Below are 23,768 nucleotides of genomic sequence, written 5' to 3' on the forward strand. Positions count from 1 at the left end.
AGGGAAGGTAATCTCGTTTTGATGGTTGATTTAGTCGATACTGAAATCTCTAAACTATCAGATGGATTGATGTGAAATGTTGTACCGACGTTTGTGTTCCCCAGAGGATGAAGCAGTCGGATTTTGGTGATCCCCTCACGTTTCCTCTAGCACCACCATGATGTCCACATGTTTGTGGTTTTGAGTGAAATGTCAGATGGAATTTTGTTCTCAGGATGAATTGTAAGAACTTGCTGCTGATCTCTTGATTTTCTATCGAGCACCGTCACCAGGTCAGTGGACTTTGTTTTTAGTGCTAATTAGCAAATATTAGAATGTTAACATACTCAACTGAGTTAGTGACCATGATAGACATTACCTGCAAAAAATCAGCATGTTAGCATTGTCATTGACATTAGCATTTAACTCAAAGCACTGCTTTTCCTAAGTACAGTGCTCTCACTTAAATATAAACTTGTTCATTTGCCAAAAAAGACATTACACAGTGTTTTCTTAAAATAAGATTTTTAATATTACTTATTATCATAAAGATATATTTACACACTTTACAGAAATAGAAAATAAAAACACAAAGCTACGCATGAAAGGAAAAAATAAAATAAGTACTCCAAGAGCTAAAGCTTATCTTTTATAAATTAGAAACCAAAAGTTCAAATATGTACACAGTATTTCAACCATTTCTGATACACTTGTTTTATTTATTTATTTATGTCATTTATTTTTGCCCAGTTCAACATCAAAACAGAGACAGGGACTGTACATTTGGCCTGGTGAGTAATATGAGCACACACCATAAACAGAATATAAGTTTCAGGAGTAATACATTGTCTTTTAAATGGTATCTGCTTGAGACCTAGTAACACTGTTGCGATGGCATGTAAACCTACAGACTGCATCTCTCCTCAGATTGTTCTGAATGTAGCTGATCTTGGACACAGTGGTTACATAGATGGAGAATGTGTCGCAATCAAGGCAGGAGGGGCCTGTGCTATTCTGGGTGTAGGAAGTCTCATTTTGAGGCTCCAAGATAATGACAGATCTTAGTCATTTCCCATGGGAGATAAAATCTAGTTATCCTTTGGATTGCCCAGCCTGTGGAAATGTGTGAATGCATTGGATTGAATATCAGCCACTTGATCTTGCAGACACCCACTCTGAAGGCCAACATGATACAGTTTGATGGGCTTAGAGATTCAGAAAGTAAAATCATGGAATGTGTTGCGTGCCAACTCTGTTTCCATTTCCACAATGAGTGACATGTTTGGTTCAGTGTCATTTTAAAGGAATTTTATCTGGTAGAGAACTGAGTATAGAATGGTAATAGGATATAAAAACAACAACATAAAAACCTTGTGTTTTTATGTAATATTTTGTATGGGGGTTGTGTCTATAGCTATTGGGAAACAGAGATCAATGGCTAAGCTAATATTTTCAAACCTGCTGCTAGCTTATTCTCACCTCCACCAGTAACACAAATCTCTCAAGTCACTCTGCTCATCCCGACTTCTTACACACCCCCAGCCAAATGCATTTTGACAAAAAGAACTAAACACAAAGGGGCAAGTTCTCAGAACAAACATTTTTCTACCAGGAAAACATGCTAACAAGTGCATAGGAACATTACTCAGGCCTTGTGATGGTCACAGAGAAGAGGAACTGGAGAGGAAACATTGAGAGGATAGGAATCGTTTCTCTTGTGTAAGCCTTGCTGGAAAAGACCATTAAGGAAAATGGTTTTGCTCCCCGAGCATAATGTATTGGTTTACCATTTCAGTTTGAGCCTGGACGTGCTTGTCCTTCCACACCACAAGGCCCATTAACCTGATGTGCAGGGGAGGACTGTGGGCTATCATCTACAAGAAAAGAACGCCTGAAAGCTTTCACGTGTCCACGACATATTGTGCTGCAGACTACTTTTCTATTTTGTTACATCCACAAAAGATACAGCTTTTCACACTGTATTCAAAAAGTAAGCTTTGGACAACCAGCTAGACAAGAATCAGACAAAAAAATTGTCACAATACACTGGAAAACCATTCCATACCAAGAGACTCTTGTTTTCAGGGTGTATTTTTCCAGCAGCATAATGGAATTGCAAAAGTGCAGCCTTGCGAACCCATACAGAGAAGTCTTGGAGCAAAGCCACGTCTATTTGTTGGGACTAGTTGACACCGGAGGCTTTGGATCAGTGGGATATTTGGCTTTTGATTTTTGGATTCAACTGATAACCAGACCAAGATTAAAAAGAGTGCTTTACATAAACATTGGTTTGCTCTGGTCTCTGAAAGGGCAGCATGGCTGGTGCAGATGGTGAGGATACATTCATGAAGAACAGTGCGGATACAGACGTTGCTCGGCTCCGTAACAATAACTTCTGAGATGGGGAAATATTGATTTGAACCCCTTGTCATGACCCAGTCTACTTCCAGCATCCCAACTCCTGCGGCTTTGAACTTCCATCCCCAGCTCATATCTTCCTACTATCTTCCCCAATAATACATGAGACATCCTGAGCAAAGCTGTCTCACTCCCAAGGAGCATTAATGAAATCTACATCTCTGTCTGAGAGGGTATGAAAAAATAATGGTGGAACTGAAATTATTACTCTTCACAGTGCCCTAGGATTTAATACATTTTTAATCAAGGTGATCTTGGCTGGGTGGATTACCACTGTGATTTTAGATGCTCTCTTAATAAAAGCTTCTCATGCTGGGACTGAGAAGACTCAGAGATTTTATTATAATATTTGCATGAGACATGGCGAGAGGGAAAAGGTGTTGGAAATCTAGGTTAACCTGCCAGTTGTTGTGGTCAAAACTGACTTGAAATAGGAGCGTTTGCTGATTGAATCGCAGTGGATTGAAATCAGATTTTAACCTAAAATCCGAATGAAAAAAACAACAACAACTAGGAAGTTGCTCCGCACACCTAATACACAACAAACAATTGCAAGGTGGCTGTTCTACAGGTTACAGTCCTAATATGTTACATGGTTACATACTGAATCAGCAGGGGTTTGAGGATTGGAAAGGGGGAAGGGTGTGGTTTCAGTCTAAGCCAATTTAACAATGAGCTCAGACTAAGTGGCCCCGGCCAGCCTTGGGGAGATCCATCTGAGAAAGATTAACTCTAGGATTTAATGAGCGTAATGATCAAAGCCACGACCACCTGTGCTGTGGAGGGGCATACTAGAAAGGCAACTGTACCCAACATAATGTAGGGAAAGGATCATGAATAGAAATCTGGATATCTGGATACATGGCTATATTGGTGAATACATAGAGGGAGAGTAAAGATACAGTATACGAAAATATGCTCATATATGCTTTAAATGTACTGAATGTTTGTGTTTTGTTAAATAAATGCACAAAATAGACTGCTCTAGTACAAGCCTCTATCACAGCACCCTGAGAAAAAAGAAATAAAACTACTTAAACACAGAAATAAACAGAAACAGTAATATATTCCAGTATGATGGAAAGGCATAGCATTTCGTTAATGAAAGATATCGGTCAAAGGGTCAAACCAGCCTTATGCTGAATATTAAAACAGCCAGAGCACTAGTGGTAGGCTGATCATGGTGGCATATTAACTGAGCTAATATTTACCTATTTACTGTTTCTTTTTTTTCTTTTTTCTTTTTTGGACTAATTTAACTGTTGTCCTCGCTAACATTGTCTCACATGGGATTTCTGTTTGCAGAAATTTTAAATGCATAATGTGTCAGTGTATCAAGACTTCAAACAAGAGGTAATGTGTTTCTCCCTAACCCTTCATTCCTTCGTTCCTGGCAGCATTGTGGAGAAGGTTATTATTTGGCACTTCATTAAAAGGCAAGGCAGCCTGTCGGTGGAGCAGACCGCCCCTGCCAGTTAACAGTCGTGTAGAGCAGCTGCGCAGGGCAGCAGTGTGGTGTGAAGGCTGGGGATTGGGGACGGGATTGGGATTGGGATTTGGGGTCAAAGGACTCATCCAAGGTGGGACATGTTACAGTAACCTTGAGCGTGTCAGTAACCCCCCCACCACCAGCCCCCCAAGGTGTTAATGAGTTCAGAAACACCAAAATAGCTTTGGATTAAGAATCTCCTAAATGAAGGAATTATTCTATCACTTAAATAGATTGTTTTGACAATATGTGCTCTCTTTTCAGTCCAACTCTACATGTGGACGTACTGTCATTAGGAGGTACAAAGCACCAGTAATAATGATAATTAAGCGATGATTATAATGTCAGCCACATGTGACGCTCTTGCTCTTCCATTATAAACATGAAATCTGGAATTCCTTTTCGTGGCAGACATCCATAGTATCATAAGTGAAATTGATATTTGCTATTGTCAACTATTAAAACTGACACTGCCCTTCTGCATAATCAGCACCCTCTCCCGCTAGCAAAGCTGTTAAGTAGCTACACAGCAATGAAGTCAGCGGCTGCAGTAACCTTGGATCTGAGAGATGGGAATACCACACTGTGGAGAAGTGACAGATGCTTTAAGACTCAGATTGTTTTGACCGGGCTCCCTCTCCACCACATGTCATGCAAAGTGTGTGAGACACTCAGGGAGATCGCTATGTTTGGGCTCTATTAAGCAAATTATAGGAAAATTAAAAAAAAAAAAAAAAAACACTTGGGAGAAGACAGAGATAGATAGGGAGTAAGAGAAAGAGAAAGACAGAGAAACAGAGTCTGATAGCTCGGGCTCCATACCCCCCACCCCCCTTCCCTGCCCCCTAGAGCTGAGGGTGAGCGGCTTGTCCTGATTTTTTGTGGACAGAGTTGCTTGAAGAACCAGCAGGTGCTATGGACATCACTCTTCAGGCTGGGCAAGCGTAGGCCCTTCGTTGCAAGGCCCCCCAAGGCAAAGGAAGAGCATAGAAATCAGAACCTGGGGGAGGGCGCTCAAAGCAGTGCCTGCAAAACAAGAAAATAACGTGCCATCAGTGTGTTGTTTTTTTGTTTCCCAAAAATCATTTCATGAATCCTGCAGACAATTCAATTTCCTCTCCAAAGATGCGCCTCAGGGAATTTCTTCTAGAATTTTCACTGGGTTATATTATATGTTATGTTGCACTTGAACCACTAGAAAACAGTGAATAAAATGTTATCCCGGACATGTTCCAACCAGATTTTATGGTTTTTGATAGAAAGGTGCGTCAGGGAGTAAGAAAACAATTGTGTATCTCACTGTAGAACACAAGCCCAACATTATACTATGCTCGGGGCACTGGAGCGCTCCTTAACAATGAGGAAATCTTTTATCTTCCCTCACCTTTTATCTTGTCCTGTTCTGTGATAACTTCCCAAGATTTCAGATGAGTAGTGAAGTCAGCTTTGTTGCATGACAACAAGCTACATTCACTGATAAGAGCCTGCTCTTGTTTCAAGATGGCATAATTCTGTGGTCATGTAATGCCCTGAGAACTGCTGTACGGTATATCTAATCTCCACTGAGTTGTATTGTTGTTGTCCTTTGTGCTTTTGGGGCCACAGGATGATCTCAGTACAGCAGCCCCTTGAAGTCATACTACATCACAGAGTGAGTGTATGGGAGGAGTTGCAGACCTGCTCTACATTGTTTTGATGAAAAAAAAACCCCTTTGGAAGGCTCATTCAGTGAGCTTACTCACACTCAGGCTCTCAAGGGGTTTTCATAAATTGCCTGAGGCTTTAAATCTGTAATATCCTGTCGTCTTTTAGACTGTCACTGGCATGGCTTAGATCCAAGAGTTGTAATAGCACTTTCGGATCTGAGTCTACTCAGATGCTCAAAGAGGATGACCTGGGTCGCCATCTTTCTTCCCAGAGTTGCTCACATCTGGAATGTGTAATGATGAAAAGTCAGACTTAGCCTCAGGTGTCTAAGGACATAAAAGATGAGCTGCTTTTGACACTCAAATGAGGAGATGTTGCTAAATAGCACAGAGTTGGTGGATGGACACTGTCAAGTCGATCATTGCTCTTAATCTCTACTTTAACAGCGCAGTAATTAAGTTTAGGCCAGTAATGACATATCCACATACAGTCTGGCTTCCTACAGCTCTAACCAGTCCTCAGCTGGATGTCTCCATTGAACTCTGGCTTTGATCAAACAAAAGACATCTCCAGCTGCTTCCAAAGGTGTTTTTCCCATCATCAGTTCAAACTGAAGAAGAAAGCAGGACACGCGAGGAAGAACAGAGACTTTCAAGGCTATTAGAAGCCTGTAGGATGGATTGGTGCTAGATATCGAGTCTTGTGAAGACTTAATTCTTCCACAGTCAGAGTATATCATGTGCTGAGGCAAGAGGAACAAACTGGGATTGAACTGCGAAGAAGTTCAGACTTTTAATTCTTTGGATCATTTACTCAGTGAATGTTGGTAGCATTATCACTAATGGAAAGCCAGATTCCCACTGAGGTCAGGCAGGTTGGGGTAACTTGGCATGGTATGCAAAGAAAACCCTGAATGAGATGAACTATGAACTTAGCAATAATGAAAGGAGACGGAGTGGGAAGGGAACAAAAACAAGGAAATCTTCAGCGTGTTGTGGTTTAAGTGGTGTTTGCAGAGACAGCATTGTGACTCACTGAGCCGTTCACTTTTACAGAGCTTCACAACTTCCTGAAGTTCCCCGTATTGTGTGGCCAGCATTCTGGCACTGAACACAAGCTCTGACCACTCAACTCACAGAGAGGATTCTCACATTTTACTGGCAGACCGAGAAAAGTTGGAGGACCCATGTTGTCCTTCAAGTGCAGACAGCCCTGGCTTGTTCTTTTACTCATTGTTTTCACCTTTGTGCTGAGCATCTAGAGTCCTGTATTGAAAGCAGGAGTAAGTTCAAAAGAAGTCTAACGCTTTTGAAAATACAAAAAAACAATAATGATCGATAATTCGCCATAGATTGTAAAACCTTTCCGGCTGCTTTAGAGAAAAAAAGTTTCCAAACTTCTATAGCTTTGATCCCTTTTCCTTAAAACTGATTAACCGTGGCTTGACACTCTCTGGCTGCAACCGCCTCTCGCTATGGCTTTAATTTATGGCGACCCTCTGCAGGTCAGTGTTGTATGCTTGGCACCTCCTGCAGTGATATTGTGTCTCGTTGAGTTTCCCTGTCTCTTACAGCGTCTGTGAGAGACATGTGAATGGGTTTAGCGCTTCTTAATGCAGGAACATAATTGCACTGCTGTTGCCTCCCATTCACAGAGAAGTGCTAAGAGAGTTTTAATCTGTATATACTGTAAATTCGATCAGGTTGTTTAATTAGCTGTTGTATGTTTTAGTTTCCCAATGACGCTTGATCTGTTTTTATTGAAATACAGAGAGCTTGTTTTGGTTCAGAGTAGAAAATCAAACTGCGAAAAGGTGATAAGTAAAATATTATCTCTGATTTTGGATAAAAGAGTTTTCACACAAAGCCTTGTTTTACTTGAGAGAAAGTCAAACATTCCTTCACGAGAAAAGTTGTGCTGTTAGGAAACCCAACTCTACAGTGTATTATTTTTGGGAAAAGGGTTTTAATTGGTTTTATCAGATGGAGAGAAAAGATGTATGCAAGCTGAACTGACTCAAAGGTTAGGTTTCTAAGTATAACTGTCTCCCATATGAGGAAATAAATGACGTAGCCTTAAAAACAACTTCTGTCATACTACGAAGGCGTGTAAGCTGGTAGGCTAAGGTCCAAAAATCTGTTTTTTTCAGTGCCAACAATAACATCCGTGTGTTGGAGTTGAGCCTGGCTGTGGTGGACATTAACAGGGTTTCCAGTACTCCTCTAAGAGTTTGAGTTTCCCATTCATCATTAAAAACATCCAAACTGATTCTGCCAACAAAGTATTTTACTCAACATCACATTCCTCTTAGAAATTCCTCTATGATACTGTGTTTCCTCAATAGTCAGCAGTTATGATTCAATATATCGGGAAGTGCTTTTGCTCATATTCTCTCGAGAAACACGTAGCTCTGACTTGACAGAAAGTTGGTCAGAAAGTTGGTCTGCCGCAGGAAAGACAGGCACATACTTTTTCATGAGAATCCACGGAGAGAAGACGACTTTTATTGCGTGACACTGACTGTTTTATTACTGGGTTGATGGTAAGCTTTGCCAAACAAACTCTAACGAGCATCTTTTCACCCCTAACTGCTAGAAACTCACCTTGCTTTAGAACGGCATGGGCCCCTTGTGGGAAAGACGTGGCCGTGGGCGTCTCCTCTTCCAGCCGGCTGGTCTGTGGGTCTGACCGCCCCTCGCAGGGTTTTGCTGGACCATTTTTCTCACTGTAGCCGCCTCTTCCAGCTCTCTGCCATGTTCTGTGGAGGCCATGGGACCTAGAGGACACAGATAGAGGAGAGACCAATTAGATCCCCAAAAATGACTTCTCCAGTAAATGGTATTTCACAGCCTCTTCTCACCAAGAGTATCACATTTTGATTATGAGTCCATCAGTGCCTACGGAAAATGTGTAGCAAGATCCAAAGAGGGATCACACTGGTAATGGATGAGGAAACAAGAGACATGTATAGATAAGAGTGTGTGAGAGCGTGTGTGTGGGCCTCTTTAAGCCCACCCAGCATTATAGTTCATCAATTCAGTGTGGTGGAACCAAAGCACAGCAGATAGTCCGAGCCCTGGCTAAAGTGAGAAACCCAAACCCTTGTGTCTTATGTCTCTGTCACTTGCCTCCAAGATTACAAACATCGCACAGCACCAGACCTTGTGGAGGTGCATCCTGTCTCAGTGTTTGATCCAAGATTAGAGATGAGTTTAATAACGGTGTGTCTCCCAGAGAATGTGTGTGAATGTCTCGGGTGTGTGAGAGTACATGTGTGTTTCAGAGTGATTCCAGATGTTCTCAGTCATCGCTCAATAAGTGTGGCCTGATCCCCTTAAGCCCCTCTTTTCCAAATGGTTTGGTCCACCTCAAGTGTCTCTATGACCTTTCAGCCTATTGCAAACTGAAGGACCTCCTCTTGGACATTTTCTCAGAATGTTTTGAAGTAATATATTTGCTTATAATGGGATATTTAACATGGATGATCTTTCACACTGCAGCCAGTTATTTAGTCCAGTAAAATTTGAGTAAGAGCAGAGCAGGACTTTTTATGTGGACATGGCACCGTGGTTCAATAACTCACTGACGAGTCATTATATGATGCATTTTTAATTTTAATGAACAATTAAATGTACATAAACCTTCATTAGAAATATAATATATTACTCAAATGGACCTGTGTGGGTGTGATTAAAGGAATACTCCAGTGATTTAGTAGTTTACTTCCATGAGGTCTGGAGGACTCCCAAGAAACAGATATAAAAAATAAAGCAGCAGAGGCCAAGACATTCTGACTTGTAGTCTATATGGCTCAAACTCCAAAAACACTGTATCCTACATTTCTTATTATGCAACTCAATATCACATTTCATTAGACCCCCCCTGCCTCCTATAACCACTTCTTCCAAACGCCACACCTCTAGTTTGTAATGTAAGCTTTTTGATAGGTATATTAAGTCTCCATGACCCAGCCGGGTTAGGGTTGTTTTTTCAAACGTTAGAAAGCTCTCTCCAAAGCCACAGAAGATACATTACAACTGATTTCACATGTCGAGTGACCGGTAACAGTGCATTAATATTATGGTCTTTGATCCATTCTGCTTTTCTAAGGCTTCTTCAGAGTCAAACCAACCAGGTTTCTCAAAAGAAACTCCAAATCCCCATTGGGTATTTCCTGTCAAAAAGCTGATTGACATCACTCACATGGGGTCATAACATTCCTGTCTCCTCTCCTCAGAGACACTGGCACCATTTTTAGAATTCCCAAGAGAATGACCTTCCTCAGGTTTACGACGGCTTGGGTGAGGACACAGCTTAGGATAAGTCACCCAGTCAACTGCAGAGGTTTGGAAAAGCAGCAAGTATATTGAGGACAACAGTTGAGCAGCTTACAAAAGTCAAGATGATGCAAGGTTTCTGCGTCTTTTAGATTCTTTTCATCAGTTAGTGTATTTAGTTGAGGCAGAGTGGCAATACCACTCTTACCGTTATATGAACGCGACACAGCTGTGCCCCCAAGGATGTCGTCTGACTGAAATGTTAAAAACTGTCTCTAAAACCTCAGTCTTCTCTAATAGCCAAGATCAATTTGTTTCAATGGAGGACATCTTTCTTCAAGAGCAGAATTCAGCTCCATCAGCAGGAGGGCAAAGTCTCTCAGCAGCCTTTCATAATTGTTGACCTTCAGCTGTGGCATATTGAAGACATTTTTAAAAGAACAACTTTCCATATAAAAGGAGGAAATATAGAAGGTTCTGTAGCCTTCAGGTTTAAATAATGGTGAATTGCACCACTGAGCTAGACAGCTTGTTGAATGTTTTCAATGTATATCCCTGAAATGCCAGACGTCTCAAGTTCCATTTCCACACTAATCTTCTTCCGCAAGCACATTACACACTATATTTGTGGGTGAACAGTGGGCTAATTCATTTGCAGCAGGGAAAGTCTGTGTTGCATATTTCTGCATCTAAAGCCCATCTTTGCCCCTAGGAGCACTAATCTGCGCATTATCCTTTTGTTATTGTTCCTGATACACAGTGAATGAGGGACGTTGACACATTTTGAAGGCATTCAGCTCATTTCTTTCAAATCCAGGGGGTTGAATGTTAATACACTCTCTGTTGAGTAGATTTTGAGGGGGGAGGCTGCTTCCTTTAGCCCCTGAAAAACTGTTTTAGATGCAGAACACACACAAGTACAAGGCAGCAGTTTTCACTTTTTTTTTATGTGTAAGTATACTCGAAACAAACTAGTGGGGCTAACGGTGCACACTTTGGTAAGAATCTGCTTGAAGACATTCTTAGCGTTGTCAGCACAAAGAAGTGCCGGAAAGAAATGGGTGAAAATTTAAAAAAAGAGTTTGAGAGAGAAGTTAAAATCAAGTCAACAAGTTTTGGAAAGTTACATAAATTGTCAGGTTCCCCCCCAGCTCCATCGTTGGAAAGGTGTGGGGGAGGGGGTCCAGACTCTGAAATCTCACTCGGCCATTAGACAAGCATTTCGGTTAAAGCATACTGACACCTTAAATGTCTCAAAGTGATACCTGCAGTAACTGCAGGAGTGCTGCACAACAGCCAACAGCAGATGATGTTTGAGCGATGGGCTAGTTTAACAGCTGCTGCAAACACATGTATGGAGTCACACTCAGTCGCTATGTACACACACTGCAATGCAAGATGGTAAAGTAATTGTACCTCGGCTCACACAACTCATCTGCTGCACCTCTCCGGGTGGCTCAGGCTGTCATAACCCAGGTCCATAATGAGACAATTTAGATGTCTCCTGCCATAGCAAGCTGTCAGTCGGTGCTCTGCACTGGGGTTTGAAGGGAGAACATCTCGTGATTCTCCTGACAAATCTCAACCCATCCAATCTGGCTACAGGATAGAAAAGTGTAATGAAAGCTGCTAAAAATAAGCCGGGGCCTCAGTGATAACACTGGCAGTATAGATTAACTCTTGCAGCCTGTAGGGAAAGCATGTCTGTGTGACAGATATGATATACAGCAACAGCTAGCTTTGTATCTCAACCCATATGTAGTGGAACTCATATAGATTCAATGTGGCAGCATCTGTTGCATCTGGATAAGACCTTTTGATTGTTTCCATGGCAGGTTCATCATTGGATAATGCATATTTCATCTCCATAAACAAAGATATCTCAGCTATCTTATTGCTCTGAAATTGGATCCAGCCTCTGTAGTATCCCATTTGATCTTTTCCTATGAGAGATTCCCATGTTTATGTTCAGCTGGTGAACAGTGAAATGGCAGAATAGCATATATCTCACAATGATCAGGGTCTTATCACGAGTGCTGATGACCTTGGAGCTCTGGTTTTGCCCTCTTTCCACCAAATCTCAACAGTTCTTCCCCCCACTTGGTAATTCCCTAATTAAAGTTTAATAAAGAGGGAATTTCAGGAATGCCTGGTTATTGCTGCTTCTTGTGTCGCTGCTGCCTCCATATAAAAGGAGGAGAGTAGGAGAGGTAGAAGTGGTCAGGCAAAGAAGAAAATAGTTGACAGTGTCACAAACTGGCCGTTCTCCAGACTAATGATGAATAGCTGGTTGGCTGCTCCCTTATTCCCCGCCCTAGTTTCACCGCCACCTCCTAAGGTGATTCTGTTATGTTGTCTTTTTCAAATGGCCGGCTCTCTGTCTTATTATGGCCCAGCGGAAAGTGGAATACTGACAGCTTATCCCTGTTGATTCTGCAACAGTCCATCAATGGAGCCTGGAGAGATATACATCTTCCAGCACTTGTCCATCCAGTCAGAGAAGAGAAATGGCTGTCCTCTGGTTTAATGCCAAGTTCATCAACTGCCCTCATGGCTGGCAAGAGCAAACTGTATATCACACTGCTGTGTGTCAATGCAGGAACACAGACAGCATGGCAAATGGGCCAGAGCTGCTTATTAATAGTTGTAAAGCTGATTTGTGTGTATTGCCTGCCAAAATGACCACATAACAAATGTCTGCACTTGTAAACGCAGCCACAGCATAATGGTTTTTCTGCCACTAGGACATAAGAGATTAAACTATATCAGCCTGTGAGTCTAGCAACAAGTTAGCGCAGGGTTGTGTTCACGGTTTAGAAATTGTTGCATCAAATGTAAACATGCACAGTCAAGCATGGACACCAAAATTTAATCCTTGCTGTGTTTGATTTTCTCCATGTCATCGTAAATTGATTTGCTGTCCTCTTCAATCTTATCTGTTTGTTTACTCGTCTTGCTCATCACTCACAGTCACACTGATTTTGAATCAATTGCGTGCAATCTCATTGATCCATTTTCTCGGTTGGCTAAGCATCTCAAAAACATTTCATTTCTCGTGTTTTTTTTACTGTCCCTACATCACTTATCTGACACCTCTGCACCATAAATCTTGCCCACTGCCGTTTGTACAGATGTATCTCAATATGTAAACAAACAGCTGGGAGAATGGGAACGGATCGGTACTGAAACGAGAGGAGGGGAGTTAACCCCTATGTGTCCACAGTGTGATTGTACTTCATATTCTGGCATCAGAAACCTGATAAATGATCAAAGCTACATAAGTAGTTTCTTTCACAGGTGACGAAAATGGATGGATGGATGGATGGATGGATGGCAATATTGGTCGGTCTGTCCGCCACTTTGGTCCAGACTAAAATGTCTATCAGATGGACTGACATGAAATGTTCTACAGAGGTTCATGGCCCCCAAAGGAGGAATACTGACTTTGGTGATCCATTGATTTTTTTCTCTAGCACCATCTTAACAACTATCGGATACATTACCATTACATTTAGTACAGACGTTAATGTCCCAGGATGAATTGTAATCATTTTTCCTTAACATTTAATTTAGCACCATTATCAGGTCAAAAGTATTTAATTTATACTTTTCTGTAGGAACATACTATATCTGCATTCACACCAGTACTTTGGGTTCATTGATGATTAGTTAGCATGCTAACATGCTTTCCCAAATGGTGAACATGATAAAGATTTTGCCTGCTAAACATGCATGTTATTATTGTCATTTTGAGCTTGTTAGCATACTGACATTTAATTCAGAGAACCACTGTGGCAAAGTACAGCCTCACACAGTTGTTAGTATGGCTCTAGACTCTTAATCTTGTTTCTATCTGAACTGAAATGTCCTCCCTATTAGCACTGTGATTGGACTAAATCTGAGACCCAGTTATAGCTGGCCTTCTTTTCACAATTACATGTCATATTCACATACCATGAACACTATTAATACGTTGCAGTGTAATGGGGGGGGGGAGAGTTTCTATTGCAAAAATAAACCATTAGAGTATTTGCTAGAGATGCATAGTAATATAAAGATAACAGTGTTATTTTTGTCTATATGAGAGGTAGTTTTAGTTTATTGTGTGTGTGTGTAATCCTTATGGGTAACAGAACAATATTTGTGTTGGTGGGAGAGAGGAAGAATAAATACCCTGGTGTGTGTAGCCATGGTTATTACCATGACGTTGGAGGAGCAGGCCTGCTGTCTCCATCATGTGCCTCTCTCCTTCATTCACTAAAAGTAGCTTTAGCTAATGAATCCCTCTATAGCATACCATTACCACAGACATACTAACCCACACAGCCAGACAGAGACATGTCACGGGCAGAGATGCTTCCCACTGCATAAGCACATTAGGGGATCAGGAATATTTAGCCAAGGATGAGATGTGTTAATTGTGCCAGATAAAAGCCAAACATTCTTTTAACCTAGAATAAGCCCCAGCACTGTTGCAGCATCACACTGGAGATTTGCTAGCTGCCTGATAGCTTCCCCACCCATTTATCCTGCACATATGGAATAGTGCCTAACTAAGGTGGCAGTCCCTTGTTGTTCAGCTTTCACAATCCAACATTTAGAGTCGGAAATGCTGCTTATCGCATGCCTACCAGTAAGTCTGGGCCTTGGCAGAAACTGGTACCAATTGCTTGCCGACTCTCAAACCACGTTACCATGGCAGCCACCATGAAAGGCGCTCAGTTTAGAGAAAAAAGAATGACATTGTCAGCTGAAATCGACCAGATTCTCAATTTACAAATTGCACTACACATAGTCTGAAATCCGCGATCAGCCCTCTGAATGTGTCTGTGATGTTTTTAACCTCCTCTGTGGGCCACTGCACTTGGCCTCTGAGTGTTCCTCTCAGGGCGGGTTTGTTTTGGTCGTGAGCACTTTCTTTTATTTCTGTCGGGGACTGTTTGATATGCAGCATTGTTGCACTGTGATAATGCTAGGCTTGTGGCTGAGCTGAAGGCTGGCTTTGTCTATACAAACTCCAGTGAGGAAACCAAAGTGCATGAAACGTTGCTCCCATTACTGCAGCTTTCAAACTTAACCCTTCGCCCACCCTGCTCTGAAAGCAACCCCCACTCTCACTTAAGGTTCAGAACAAATTAAAAACAAACTGTGTAGTCCTCTAGTTTCTGGCTTTCTGCAGATGTCCCTTTGAGTCAGTCAGCCGCCTGTGAAGTGTGGTGCTATATATGCTCCTGAATTAGAGAGTGTATGAAATGATGAGGTGTGAGCCTGCGTACTCTGCTATGATCAGAGCGCTGTGAGTTCAAAGGGCCGGCAGCAGCATTGAGCCAGCTAATGAAGCCACTGACTCCCCTCACCACTTGACTGCCTGTTGGTTTATTCACAATCCCACTCCAGTTGAAGGGGTGAATTTGTGGCTACAAGGTTACTGCAGGTTGGAGCCTACTGAACACGAGCACTCAGAGAAGCAAACATAAAATGACTGTAATTTCTTTTCACAACATTGCTCGAGGAGTGTCAAAACGGCTGAGAGCAGGGGCAGGAGAGATGCTGGTGTTGCTGTTTCCGTTTACAGCAGCGGGCTAAATCTTTGCACATGGCAGGTACAGTAGGTAGGTAAGGCTACCAACCGTTGCCCTAATCTCCAGAGATTGCATGTCAAGGGCAAAGGGATCCTCCAACCATTCGTTTCCATGGGCACGCTAATCAGATGTGAAATACAGCCCCCCTCCTCTACCTCCTGTGTCATCACTACCCCCATGCTGTGAACCTGCGTGCCTTCTCCCATTTGAGATGTGGGAGAAAGGGAGAGACAGAAAGAGGGAGAGAAACGTCACTGCGCAGGGTTCACTGCAGCTTTTAATGCCTGAGGGGACCATCGCTTCTCCCCATCGCACATACAGTACTATTAAAGGAAATAACCACATTGCATCAGACCGTGTTACCTCTCAGCCAAACTAAAGATTACAAAACAATGGCTCTGATGAGGTTTAAAGCTTAACTGGATGGATTAGCTCAACAGAAGGTACCATTAACTGCAGACACTATTTGAGAAATATGGCAAATATGCAAAATCACACGTAAAATAATTGAATTGATGTTAAATACAATAAGCTGTGTTCCATTGCTGTGCATTGCATCAAACAAAACTAAATAACTAAACTAAATTTTATAAATATATAAAACAAAACCTCAGTAACTAATTTTCTTAGTTTGTAATAACATTTTCTAAAACTATAAAACAAAATGAACACATCAACATGATACCTCTGAAGGTTGTAGATGAATTATGACCGTTGTCCGTCTGTACAGAGATAAAAATGTCTATAATAATTATAATAACATATAGACACCTAGTGAATTCAGCTAAGGTGCATTTGTTATTATATATAAAAGTGTTTTAAATGGCCAGTGATTCTGCCTGTTCGGATGGTAGGCTTGTTTTCCGTAGCACCTTTAAATTAGTTTTATTGTTAATATATTGAGCATATGGTGTGCTTTAAGTAGCACCTTTGGCTGAAGGGTATGCAATGAAATGCAGTAAGAAATTCTGCCCACATATTTAGTAAAGACATAAAATCAATGAGGATTTTTACTGACAGGTTTAGCTGCTCTGTGCTGCAGGTGAGCTAAAGTTTAGTGTTTATTGGCCCTCTGTGTTTACAAGGTTTCATCTGCTCCTAGGATCAACTGTTTGCCTGATGTGGATGCATGTTTATGAATTCCATATATTGTTTTGCTCTTCTATTTTTACAAACATCTGTTCATGTTCAGGGGCCCTGAGAACAGGGCGGCCTCTCCTGAACAGTGTACGAGACAGAGACGCAGCGAGGGGCTCCAGGAAACGTTTGATGGGGGGATCCTCACTATTAGTCAGTGGGAGATTATTTGACTGACCAACGTTTAAGCGTAGACCTGTATGTGTGAAATAGTCTCCCAGGGAAAATAACATTTGTGATCAAAGACAGCGCTATTGTGATGAATAATGCATGATTTCATAAATGAATGATTTCTGTGTTGTCACAGAAGGGCCCCGGTTCCTGCGGAAGATGGAACGATTCTCACAATTACCATTCTCAAGCATTTCATTGAAGGCGAGAACATAAGGTGCATGACAGTTTGAAACCACATGAGGTTCACCACAACACCCTACAATTCTCTGAGAATAAAGTGACATGCACATCCTTTTGCCTAAGGCTTAAAGTTAAGGCAGATCCCAGTAGGGGGACCACTTAATGAACCCCAAATCTACTATGTCCCTATACAGCATCCATAGCCCCAATCTGTACTGCAATCTTCACAGCAATGAAAATCCCTGTTGAGTAACAACAGCCAGCTGTACAGTGCTTTTAACCATACATAATATGATACCTCACTGATCCATGATGGCGCCTATAGACATTAATGGTGACAATATCCTTAACCATATTTATTTGAGTCTCCAAAGTGATTCACTGCTGCTCATAGGCACCATTTTAGCTGCTGAAGTATGAATTTCTACCACAAATGACATCTCTAAAGCAATATACAGAAGTCATATTTTTCCATTCTGGGTTCCTACAAATTGAGCATGAAAGTAATTAAAGCACCTGCATTCCTAAAGACCGCAATATTTATTCTGCGGTCTGGCAGCCCGTTAATAAAAATGTCCACTTAGATCTTGATCAGGAATCTGATCTGCCTGGACTACCGCTATAAATGTAACACTTAATGTTCAAAAAGAGAGCCATAAATCACTTTAATATTGGACACTGGTGGAAAACAGAGCGTTTTTTGAAAATATCTGGGTCTAATTAAGTTGTAAGGAGCGCCCCGGGCCTGAGGATAGGGTCTGGTGATCACATGAGGTCTGGTTAACACGGGACCCCCCTACCTCTACGCCCCCACCACCGCTTGCCTAAACCTCCAGGTTGTGCCCTCAAAACTCGAAGGGGGGTCTGCAGTGCAACAGACATATACATAAGGAATATGTCACCAGAATGAATTTAATTTAAGAAGTAATTTAGTACATTTAGCAGAACAGACATCTTCTTTACAGCCAAGTCATTATTCCACATCTGAAATTTGTTTAGACAGACTAGATCACCAGCTGTGACTTTTTAGATGTAGCTGTGACTTCCTTCACCATGCAAAGCTTACACAACCTCCCAGCTCCCAGATAGCCTCTCATCCTGTCCGCCCCTTTTATTTTTCTGTCCCTTGGCCCGACTTTTACTCCCACTCTGCCTTTTTTTCCCTTCACTGAATTTTCTCTCAAGGGAAGATCTAAGTGAGTAGATTTATTCATTCAAAGAGTTCTGAATTACATTACAGCAGCCCAGCAGTCACATGTGCCAAAGTCTTCAACAACTGAGCTCCCCAGAGACTGTTAGCCCAAAGGTTAGCCTTATATCCCTACCAAATGAGTTATGATTTTTCACTAAATCTCTCCAACCCACTCCAGAGCAATTGTGAGTGACACTCACCAAGCTCATGTTGGGTGATATTATACAGATGTGAGGTGGTTTATCACAGAAAGCCTTTTTTTTTTTTAGAAATGTCCTCATTGAAACCTAAAGCTACACTGAGTTGCATATTATGAACCCTTAAAGTTGTGGGAGATATAGTTAAAATTTATATCCCGGTATTTAACATTTTAAAACATGATAACAATATATTTTTATTGAGGAATTGTTAATAAATAAAATGGGTTCACAGGAATATCTGTTTTTAGCTAATCCAACAATTTAAATATGTTTGTTTCCAATTTAAATCATGGGAAGAACTGGAAAACCTCCCATTATTCTGGCAGTTGAAACCAGATACAAACAAACAGTGTATGGCTCTTTTTGAATTAGCTAAATTGATCGTATCAGTGTCATTATTTAGATGTACTGCCACTTACAACCATTTTGCCAATGGTTTTTTGACACTTCTGTACTTCTTTTTGCCAAGTGGGAGATACAGTTGCTGTCAGAAATTCCTGATATAATTCCCACTTGGCTGAATATGGCATAATAAATCCAGATATATCAAAGACTTAGCTACCACTGAATAAATAGTATGGCAAGCTGACAAATTTATATAATCTCGCATTATATACTGTAGAACGCCCACTGCTAAACCCAAGCAACATGGATATATACTGTCTGGATCATAACAACATAGCCAACAAGAGAATAACAAATCCCCTTTACTCGCATCCCAAACACAACTCATGAAGTGTTTAGTGTGTGTGTTTGTGTGTGTGTGTCTGCAGCAGACACACTAATGCTGCAGGCTACCGGCTCTATATCCCTGTAATGCTGCATGAAGAGGAAATCCAGGTTTCATGGATTTCATCTGACCCTGTCTGTGTGCGTGTGTTTTGTGCTGTGTGTGTGTGTGTGTGTGTGTGTGTGTGTGTGTGTGTGTGTGTGTGTGTGTGTGTGTGTGTGTGTGTGACATAAACCCAGCTGGTGCTCACAAACTCCTGTGCTTCTGAAAAAAAAATAAGAAGGAAAAGGCCCTGCGATTCTCCATAATCCCGTAATAACCTTTCCACTGCTCCCCCTTTGACACAAATGTTTGCCCACTGTTAGTATGTTATGCCTGGACATCTGGAAAAGTTTAGCTGCTTTTGTTCTCTCCACAGCCACCATAATCACGTCCACAGGCACAAACACCTTCTTTACATTAGAAAACCCAAGATTATGATTTAAAGCTTCCTGGTTACGGTTGGTTTAGATCTATAGATTTTTTTAACAAAATAATCAGACCTAGCTAGGCAGAGTTTTATGCCTCTAGGTGCTTTAATGAGTGTCTGCATGTACTGAAGCCCTCCTCTTTTTGGTTGTACTTTGACCTGTAACACTTGGTTGAGCATCTGAGTGAGCCAGGCTACAGTACAGTATGTATGCGTGATGGTGCCACAGAGCAGCCAGACCCAACAATACATCAAACTTTAATATGGAATAATAGCACTGCTGACAGCTCTCATAAAATCGCCCCCCTTCCCAAGCAGACGATTTCTCTGCCAGATAATGGCTCTGATCTGGGCCTCATGCCCCGCTCACACACACACACACACACACACACACACACACACACACACACACACACACACACACACACACACACACACAACTGGCTCACCTGTTCAACCCTCACAATTATACCTTCTGTCTGTGTGTGTGTGTGTGTGTGCATGTGGGAAAGTGTATGTGCATGTCTCAGCCAGCTGCTATTGTTTTTATCCTGCGCGTCCCTAGGTGAAGAGTGGCAGGGTGTTTCCGTGGCAGGGAAAAAAATGAAGCTTTGATATCCTCTAACAGGCTGTGACAGACATGAGAATGTTTTGAGAAATAAAGACTGTTTATATACTAGTCTGAAGAGTTACACAGGGAAAGAAGAGTGATCGGCCTGTGGATGAATTATGGATACCACATGTCTAAAGCTGGAGCCCACTCTTGAGCCAGAGTGCTTTTCAAGGATGGGTAATTGAAGTGCGCTGCTAAAGGATGCTAATATTACATAGAGAAAGCCACAGTAGCTCTTTTAGTGTACTGAATGAATATTGTAAGTAGCATTAGGTTGTTGAGGTGGATTGCCTGTTGCGTTAGGAGTTCTTGCTAATATGCAAATACATCCATAAATACAATCAAGACTCATGCACACTTCCACACCCTACTATATATCAGTCAAATTCTGTTCTATATTCAATCCTTCCTGCAAGTGCACACACACATACTCTCTCTGTCTCACTCTCTGTGTATCTCTCTCTTCTTTCTCAGACACACATGTACACACACAGATGCCTGAGAAAGAGAGAGAAAGCCCACTGAACTGGAAAAGCATTTGTCTCAAGATGAAAGGCTTCACACCCACTGCCTACATGCAGAGCCTCTTCCGACACCTTCCCGCGACAGCGCATACTGTAGCAGAGGCTTGTGCTACGCAGACCCACTCCAGCTAGCATCCCTCCCCACACCCATCAACGCCGCAACACACTTGCATCCCCTCCTCTCTTTCACTCCCTTTCTCTCTCTTCCTCTCTGTCAATGGAGCTCTGATACTACAGTAGCAGCCAGGGGACAGAGAGGCACATAAGCGGCATGACTTGAACAACGTTGAGAAGGATAAGCTCCCACGAAAGCCCGAGGCACAGTCAGCCTTGTTTTCTCCGTCGCTGGTGTAGCACGGTGGGCTCTCAGGCGTGGAACATGCTTAGCCACACGCAGGGCGTGAAAAACGACACTGACCATGATGCTAGATAATTGCTTCCCATTTACTCATGTGCTGACAGCCTCAGACAAAAATAGCATGTCGCTGTAACGAATGTGCTGGGAAGCATGGGAGCTGTGAGTGCTGTGGCCATGGATCGATACAGAGTGGACAGCATCTTGCAAACATAAAGTCTACACAGCATCTTACAATCACAGTCTGTACAGCACCTAGCAACATACAGCCTATACAGCATCTTACTATATATATTCCTAGTCCTATTATCTACCAAGATGCACTGAATACAGCATCTTATAATCATAGTCTATGCTACATCTTATGTAGCATTATATATCTCATATATAATCCACACAAGATCTTCCACATGTATTAAAGATAAACACAGCTTCTGTCTGTGTGTCTTCTAAGCTACTGTAGTTAGTGGGTAGGTGATAATCCCAAGAATGGACCAGACATTTACACAGGCCTAACTGTTGTTTTTTTACACCCCAGTGTTACCTGCATCACATCTGCAGACTGCCCATCGGTCTCCAAACTAACCCCCCGGCCACAATTCTCAGGACCTGTTTACTCCCGTGAGCCGTTCAGAGAGAATATGCCCTGCCCCTGTATAATTGTCCCATGTCAATGTTTTTGTTCCAAATATTAGACATTTTAGATCCACACTGGAATTGATATCTAGTCCAACAATGGCTCCAGAGACGCAGCAGCACTTTACGGAAATTTACTGTGACAAGGCATCAAGACTGAGCCCCTCAGGAGATGATCCATGCATCTGGGATCTGTGTTCCCCTCATCGATGCATACAACAATTACAGTCCTCATTATCATCACCACAGGAGGCACGCACACATATATAGGTGCTGTGTTGCCCTGCTGCACAATCACAGTCATGTAGTAATAATATAGCACTTGGGTCAGATGGAATACATCAAGCCATAAATTAATCTGATTCACTCCACCTTACAGAACATGTGCCATGCATATCTTACATTTCATAACAGCCACAGCAGTCACCCATACATCCAGCATATCTACCACTCAGGAATAGCTCCACACATGAATGTCCATCAACAAAAACCTCTTAATATTTCATCTCCAAGTGTTACAAGATTACATCAAGGTGAGGCAGGGAAGGAAAATGATCAATCTAAGCTAGAAAAACACATTCAAGTTTACCATAAAGCCATGGCAGTACAATAGCAGACAGTATAACCACTGCAGTGCAGTACTGTATACAGCCAGGTGCTGATATTCCTGCCTTTTAGAGCCCACACAAGGCTAACCATGCTGGGTAACTGATCAACTACAGCTGCCTGCACAAGCCCAAGGCAAACAGAGAGAGAAATAGAAAGCAGAGGGAGACGACCGGCGACGAGGCTGGCCGCTCCTGTACTCACCAGCACTGGCAGAACACAGCAGAGACACCAAGAGCACAATCACCAGCGTCAGGATCTTCACATTCATTTCTGCACTCCCCTCTGGCTCTCCGCTAGTCACTCGCTGATATACTGTAGTGGTGTGTGTGTGTGTGTGTGTGTGTGTGTGTGTGTGTGTGTGTTTGTGTGTGTGTGTGTGTGTGTGTGTGTGTGTGTGTGTGTGTGTGTGGATGGGAGGGAGAGAGAGTGAGGGAGAGAGAGAGAGAGGGAGAGGGGGAGAGAAAGAGAGAGAGAGCAGCTGAGCGAGCAAGAAAGAGAGAGAGACTGTTTGCTCCCCTGTGTGTGTGTGTGTGTGTGTATGTGAGAAGTGAGTGTGTCAATTTGTGTGTGTGGTGGCTCCCTGACTGTGCCTGTGTATTTGTCTAAATGCGTATTTGTATATCAGTGTGTGACAGCGCCACTCCAAGACTGAAGGAACGTCTTTATCTGAGCTCTCCCACGGAGGTGTGTGTGTGTGTCTCTCCTTTTCTTCTGTCAGAGAAACGGCAGCATGAGCCAAGTTCAGTGGAGCTGTGAATGTGCTGGAAGTCCGCTTGCAGGTCTGTCTGTCGACGTGTGTGTCTCTCTGTGTGTGTGAGTCTAGTTGGTCATGTGGCTTATGTATCATTGACTCTGTGGGTCACGGAAAAGCCTCCCTGCCCCACCATCACCCACCCTCTCCACCCCTTTTCCACAAACATGCAAGTGCACATGCACTGAGGAAAGAGAAGGCGAGAGGTAGCAAAGGGAGGGAGGGAATGGGGGGGGAGGTGAAGGGTGGGGGTGCATGCAGGTTTATGATAATACCCAAACAGATGCTCTTGTTGAAAACTCTTTGAATCGCAAACAGGGCAGCTTGCCAGGAATCCAGGAATCAAAATACCAGCTTATTGGGGGAAGTAGATGAAAGAAGGGAAGGTGTGAGAAGAGGTTCATGCCTTCCTGCTTTTGTATCTACGCCAGCTGTATAGACCTTTCTTCCTCACACTATTCTTTACCCACAGTCGCACTGGCAGCCCCGTCTAGCTGAAGGTATGACTTAAATCATTCGCGCTGTTTGAAGTTAGTGTCCGTGACACTGGGAGTAACCGCAGGAAAAAACTTATCAGACTCTACCTGATCCCATCGCTTGCACTATTTGTTCCACTGCCCCTGAAGTCATTTGTTTTATTTTGCTACATAGATTATATTCTTTCCATGAACAAAAGCTGCAAGAAAACCACCACCCTGCATGGCTGTAGAATAAATCAACTTATTTTTTTTCCATTTGTTTATCACACAATAAACAGGAAAGGTTGCATTTCTTGATGTGAATTGTGAGAACTGTAAGCAAGCACT

The 23,768-nt window shown here is 42.3% G+C and overlaps 1 protein-coding gene across 1 annotated transcript; it reads right to left on the reverse strand.

Annotated features, from left to right (window-relative positions):
- Window positions 1-487: 487 nt before the first annotated feature.
- Window positions 488-23,028, reverse strand: apln (apelin). The gene is made up of 3 exons (XM_051420325.1): window positions 22,413-23,028; window positions 8,137-8,309; window positions 488-4,912 (listed from the first exon to the last, which is right to left on the reverse strand). Exons 1-2 carry the CDS (start codon window positions 22,477-22,479, stop codon window positions 8,143-8,145), a joined length of 234 nt encoding a protein of 77 aa, XP_051276285.1. The 5' UTR covers window positions 22,480-23,028; the 3' UTR covers window positions 488-4,912; window positions 8,137-8,142.
- Window positions 23,029-23,768: the final 740 nt, after the last annotated feature.

Source organism: Dicentrarchus labrax, unplaced genomic scaffold (assembly GCF_905237075.1).
Source record: "Dicentrarchus labrax unplaced genomic scaffold, dlabrax2021, whole genome shotgun sequence".
In the NCBI taxonomy this organism is placed as follows: Eukaryota; Metazoa; Chordata; class Actinopteri; family Moronidae; genus Dicentrarchus; species Dicentrarchus labrax.

Bases quoted from the DNA above. Each gene is read 5' to 3' on its own strand.
- apln (XM_051420325.1), bottom strand. From the start codon at position 22,479: ATGAATGTGAAGATCCTGACGCTGGTGATTGTGCTCTTGGTGTCTCTG. The intron at 8,310-22,412 runs GTGAGTACAGGA...TGTGTCCTCTAG, and splicing joins GCTGTGTTCTGCCAGTGCTG to GTCCCATGGCCTCCACAGAA.